General features: G+C 35.9%; 1 protein-coding gene across 3 annotated transcripts; it reads right to left on the minus strand.

Annotated features, from left to right (window-relative positions):
* Window positions 1-2,102: 2,102 nt before the first annotated feature.
* Window positions 2,103-5,279, minus strand: LOC103521125 (protein FAM122A). Of its 3 annotated transcripts, none has more exons than XM_017448720.2 (6): window positions 5,108-5,279; window positions 4,594-4,770; window positions 4,173-4,386; window positions 3,478-3,653; window positions 2,911-3,036; window positions 2,103-2,553 (listed from the first exon to the last, which is right to left on the minus strand). In XM_017448720.2, the coding sequence occupies exons 2-6, from the start codon at window positions 4,719-4,721 to the stop codon at window positions 2,472-2,474; spliced, it is 726 nt and encodes a 241-aa protein (XP_017304209.1). In that variant the 5' UTR covers window positions 4,722-4,770; window positions 5,108-5,279; the 3' UTR covers window positions 2,103-2,471. The 3 variants fall into 3 exon arrangements, with proteins under 3 accessions (XP_017304209.1, XP_017304208.1, XP_026687751.1); XM_017448719.2 differs by having other exon boundaries at window positions 4,594-4,910; XM_026831950.1 differs by having other exon boundaries at window positions 4,594-4,954.
* Between the last annotated feature and the right edge of the window lie 703 nt (window positions 5,280-5,982).

Below are 5,982 nucleotides of genomic sequence, written 5' to 3' on the forward strand. Positions count from 1 at the left end.
TTCCTTCTCTCTTCGATTTCGGGACGATAAGACCATAGCAGTTACAGTTCCCTCTGTCAAACCTCTTAAAAAAAAGACGAGCTATATGACGAAAGACGAGTACAAAGATTGAGTATGCCGGTGGTAAAAGACTTGCAATGCCAGAAGTTCCACAGCTGTGGTCTTCGGGTCGGAAGGTTGGTGGTTCAAGTCTAAATCAAGTAAAAAAAAGAGAGGTGTATTAATCAGGGAAAGACATTTGTGCCGAGCTTTGTGCTATCACAAATTAAAATTCCCATGAGTTTGTACGTAGCTTAAATAAACGAACCGATTCAGATTGCGTTCCTCGCCACTAGGCGTAATATGTATATATTGGTAATTCTAAGCTAACAGACAAGTTAGAAGAGACAAATGAATGCTTCTTCAAACAGCCCACCCTTACATGTACACCTGTACATTCAGTTCAATTTGTTTAAATTTACATTAAAGACGAAAAAAACGCAATTTATGCAAGAGGGACTAAAATTCATAAATATCGTGAGGCTAAACCTACATACAGTATGTATTTTAATTCAATACTTCCTATTTAGGTGCTGGGTCAACATGATAATATCAAAAATGGCCATAGGTTTATGGTCATGTTAACGAAGACCGACCACACGGTATGGAAGAGAAAATTGTGATACCTATTGTGTGATCCCACCTTAATTCCTTAAAATTAATAGTGCTTGTGCTGCTCAGCAGTAAACTCAGATCAGTGATGAATTTCTCAAATCATGGAACCAGCGACCTCTGTGCCTTGGTAGGTAATGTAGGTATCATTTAGGTTTAGGGCCAGGAGCAGTTTAACTCTTGGATTGAGCAATCTGGTTGGTTTATTTTCATCTTTTTAGCCAGTCAGGTTCCTTAATCCAAGAATTTAACTCAGATTTACGTCCTGTCCATAAGACTTCCACTCAGACTCAATAGTCAAAGTTTCTTCTTATTTTTTACTTTCCTTATCCTATACTCCTATAGGAAGGAAAGTAATGTAATCGGGTCAAATTTTCGATGGTCAGTTTTTAGTGCCAAAACACATATTGAGGTCCCTAGAGCCTAAATCCAAAGTTTCAGCCATTGGTCCGTGTGTGTGTCTGTCTGTAAACAAAATATCTCGAGAACGGTAAGACCTAGAGACTTGAAATTTGGTATGCAGCTGTCAAATATGACAAGGATGCGACACGAAACTTTTGGTTAAGATCGGTGTCAACGGTTGGCAGCATTTTACCGCTTTTTGGTGTAATTCAATAATATCTCGGGAACTGTATGAGCTAGAGACTTGAAATTTGGTATGTAGTTCAAAAATGTGATAATAAGGACCCAAAAACATTTTGTTGATATAGGTGCTGCGGTTGGCGGTATTTTGACCGCTTTTTGGTGGTTGTCGACCGTTTTTTGGCGGTTTTCAGCTATATAAGCATCATTTAATAGGATAAGGAAAGTCGTGTGATGCTCACACCAGATATTTTTTTTTTTTTTTTTCTTTTTGTGCTTATAGAGATTTGACAGAGCTTGGATGAAGATGATATTGAAGAAAACGAGCAGAGTAATTCAGGTAATACAATAGTATACAGTAAGTGCTTCCTATCATAGTCTCACATCAAATTTTTATTACAAGTAGAACCTATACATAATTCCTATAGCTATAGTGTTTATCACCCTCCTGCTCAAAAGACTAAATATATACCTTAACTCAGTAAGCAGCACGGATGATTTAAGGGGGGAAAACCAAATGATTTTTTGTAGTGAAGTAGAGAGCCTCTTTTGTGGGAATGCGATGATAGTCACCAAAGTTGTTAAGAAGCTCTCTTCTGACCTGATTACCACAAAGAATATTGATGACTTGATTTTGATATTTTATTTCATTTTTTTTCTTACATTGCCAGATTTTCATTTGTATCAAGTGCATCATCAGCTCAGACCCGTGTCCAGAACCCAGAAGGGCAGCAGTCATGGTTGCCAGCTTTCTCCTATGTGGACTCCATAGCAAAAACCGAGGTTATTAAGTTATTAAATAGGAGCTAAATGATAAAAGATTTACTAAGCAGACTTTAAGGTATATCTTATTGTAGAAACTAACACAATATGCTTACTTTACTTTGGCTTTCAAAATTGAAAGAACCACTAGGAAAATTGTAGAGGGAGGACAAAAATAAACACAACACTGGTGCTGAAAATTGTACCTAGTTATTGAGTTGCTTTTTTTAACCAAGTTTTTAAGCTCATTACTCTCTTTTACCTACTGAAAAACTTTTCTCTAATTCCAAATTTTTTTAACGGTTTGATTTGTTTGTACAATAATAAAATAGGGTTTGAGATAGTTGGGCATGTAGGATACTTGCAAGGGGCAAGGATGGTTCAAAGCTACACGAATCCTTAATATGTATGGTAAGAGGAAGCACATACTGACCATTCTTCTACCATGAATATCTCTCTAAAAACAGGAACTATCATCACATATTAGATGAACTGCTATCACTATCCGTGTGAATAAATGAATCTGGTGTTGCCAAAGGACTCAGAGCAATGTCTGTCCTGAAAATGAGGGAGGAAAATGTATTAATAACCATTGAACTACCCTTTTTATGTACAGTAGAACCTCAATTATTTCAACTACTTAATTGGGACCGAGGGTAGTTGAAATAATTGAAATTCCGTATAAAACAATGGAAAAGGGGGCAAATTTTAAAATAACAAAATGGTTAATAAATACCCCATTTTGAACTGATTTTGGGGTTGTAATAATAGAGAGTTGAAATAATCAAGGTTCTACTGTACTATGAGTAGTTCAGTGAACTGTACAAAACTTCTAAAAACAGTGTGAGAGTTTTCTCTAAGAGAAAATTTATTTTCCTATTGTACCTGATGTATGGAAACTAATGTACTACTTACTTTTGTGTGGCAAGAAGGCCAAATGAAGGTCTCTTACTAAAACGTCCTTCTTCATTTGAATCATCTTGTAGCTTCCGTTTCACCGGTCCCAAAGTACTGGGCCGTAATACAGGACTTAAGCTTCTCCTGAAAATGAACCAAAAGTTTTTTCTTGGAACAGTAGAGACTCAAAGTTCATCAATTTAAAATGATCACAGTTGGGCAAATAATAATGAACTCTTACTTACTTAACTTTTCAATAGAAAGCAACTAGGTAAACTTAATGAGTAATGACTAATGTATTCTCTACCACCTAACCCTCAAGGCTTCTGCAGGTAGAGCACATAATTTTGTGGTGAGAATTCCTCACACAGATTCTGGTGTTGCATTGTTGACATTAGAGTAGAGTAGAGTAGATTTTTTTTTTTTTTTTTTTTTTTTTTTAGATCTTATGCTCAAATCTTGACATTTTTCATATATTTTTATTAATTATTATTTTCAACCTAATGAGATTTTTCAAGTAGGTACACACTACACACATTTAGGTACCAGTCACCACAGTGGTCAAATAATGAAGACTGGTATTACCTGAGAGAGAATTTTCTGGTGGGACTTGGTGAGGACACAACTGACGGAGAGAAGCATCTGGGTAGTGGTGTAGGGGAAGGTGTAGAACAGAGTGGGGGACAGTTATTTGGAAGATTAAGATGAAGAGGGTCAAACACTTTGGTTTTCAATTTAGTACCATTCATGTCTCCATCCAACTGAAAATGAAAAGAATAATGATTTGTTATTGGTGATTTGTAACACAGTACACTACCTATTCTGACACATCAAATTGATGCCAATTAAGACAGGATTATGTGTTTTTTTTATGATTAGAGTGGGTACCTACTAGGGTTGCCAACTTTTTTTCCCACCTTTACGGGACAAATTGGAAAAATGGGTTAAAAAAACGGGATTTCCGATTTTTACCCGGGACAATTGTTTTTGGGGGGGGGGGGCTGAAAAAAACTTTTTTACTGTCAAAAATTGTATAACATGAAAAGACAAGTCTTCATGCTCAGGTGGTGTAGTTGTAGTGGTCAAGACACTTGCCTAGTAAGCATTAAGGCGTGGGTTCAATCCCAGCCAAGGTATAGAATTTTATCCTATAAAAAAAAGACAAAGGTCCCGCCGGGACATTATATTTTTCCCAAAAATATGGGATGTCCTGGGAAATATGGGACAGTTGGCATCCCTAGTACCTACTGTTTAGGAAATTACAATAAAAATTTGCTTACTTTGTCCCCCACTGTCAAATCTTCACAAGACAGTGACATCTGGAGAGTATTGTGCAATTCCTTCTCATGGGCCACTTCTCTATTCACCACATCCGAGCCTTCTTCCTGTTGTAATTGGTGCACTCTCAATAATTTGGGTGAGGTAGGATTGAAAATTGGACTGAAACTGGCACTGTATCTTCTGTTTCTTAAAGGTGGGTAGATGTGTGGTTCTCTGAAATACATAGAATATTGCATATTAATGTTCATAAATTGATTTTATATTACAAAGAATGATTGCATATTTATCAATCCTCTACAGGGCAAAGTCTTAAGTTCAAGGTTATTCATGACAATACTCACATATTTGAACCATCACTATATCAACTCTAGTGTGACCTAAATAGGCAGCTATTATTAGGACAGTGTACTTCAAAATTACCTTTCCACAGGAGGAGCATTGGTTGCAGTTGATGTGCTAGCCATTGTTGTATTAATAATAGGAACACTGTTACTTCTTTTCAAAGTGTTGGGAACATCAACTTCCATTCTTTCTATTTTTCCATCCATTATGGAAAACAACTACTTCAGTCAGACACATCACTAAACTAAATGTAATCTGTGAAACAATGTATGGCTATATCACTTTTAATAGGAGTAATATAGACTGTATAATCTCAAGCTTATATGAGATTCATTTCTCAATTCTTTTATCAATCTTAGCTACACACAACAGTCTTGAACTTCTTATCACAAGTGCTAGAACAATTTTAATTACTGATTTTATCAAAGTTTAAAGAAAGCTATTATGGACATTATATTTTTAACCCAAAGGAGGAACACCCCTTCAAGAAAAACAAACACAACTTCGCCATTTGATCATGTTGAGTAGAGGTCTTCAAATGCAGTTCTAAAAAACATGAACTTCAAAGGGCAAGAAAAAAAGTTAGTGTTACCAATGGTGGTCAGAATTTTATGGGGAAAAAGCAGAACACAAGGCAAGTGATAAATTTAAAGGGAAACAAATTTAACAGGAAAGTATTCCTCTTTAATCTTGGACTTGAAAATGGATAAAAGTTCTTTTCTGATTTTTCATGACTTCAGGAACTCTTTCAGTTGCCCCTCTTCACGGATTTTACATCTGACAACACTGTACAAATGTTTGACATGTGTGAACTTAGCACTCGGTTGATTTTTTTTTCATGATGATCATTATGATCAACCAATCAAATCACTTCTTTATGGTGGTTACAAAAAATATCTCTCTGTTCATTGGTTGTCAAGTTTTAAGTGATAAAGTGTTGATAAGAAAACAAATGGCAACTTCTCATTCATATCCTCAATCCTTTTTGCGTTTTTTTGTTCGGTCGGGGTGAAAGTTGAAAGTTCACTGTTTAAAAATTAAAAAAAAGTTTTTAAATCTACTTTACTCTTTTGAACTGAACAACTTGTATCTCTAAAGTTTGTGCTCAAGTGTGTCTTTTTTGAAACGTTTTAATTAAAGACGCATTCCAACTTATCAGCATCATCTGGGAATAAGAACAATGTAGAAAGTGAAAGCAATCAAGGCAAACCCCCTCATGAGACTGAAGACATTAGAGAGCAACCTCAAAGTAATTCAGACGTATATAATCACAATCCTAGTAGATCAGAGAAATCAAATTCCATCGAACCTGTGAGTGAAACTCAAATTATTACCAAACTCTCAACCAATAGCGGCAACGAAACTCAACCTAGCTCAAAACCAGAAGATACACAACCAGATGGCAACAACAGGGTTGAAGATGCCAATACCATTACCAAACTGGAGGATAGTCTACTAGAGGAAACC

The sequence above is a fragment of the Diaphorina citri genome, unplaced genomic scaffold (assembly GCF_000475195.1).
Source record: "Diaphorina citri unplaced genomic scaffold, Diaci psyllid genome assembly version 1.1 scaffold4563, whole genome shotgun sequence".
Classification (NCBI taxonomy): Eukaryota; Metazoa; Arthropoda; class Insecta; order Hemiptera; family Psyllidae; genus Diaphorina; species Diaphorina citri.

Excerpts from the sequence above, each read along its gene's own strand:
- LOC103521125 (XM_017448720.2), bottom strand. The coding sequence starts at position 4,721 with ATGGATGGAAAAATAGAAAGAATGGAAGTTGATGTTCCCAACACTTTG. Across the intron at positions 3,654-4,172 it reads ATTTGACAGTGGGGGACAAA|TTGGATGGAGACATGAATGG; the intron begins GTAAGCAAATTT and ends TTTCATTTTCAG. Across the intron at positions 2,554-2,910 it reads GGCCTTCTTGCCACACAAAA|GACAGACATTGCTCTGAGTC; the intron begins GTAAGTAGTACA and ends CCTCATTTTCAG.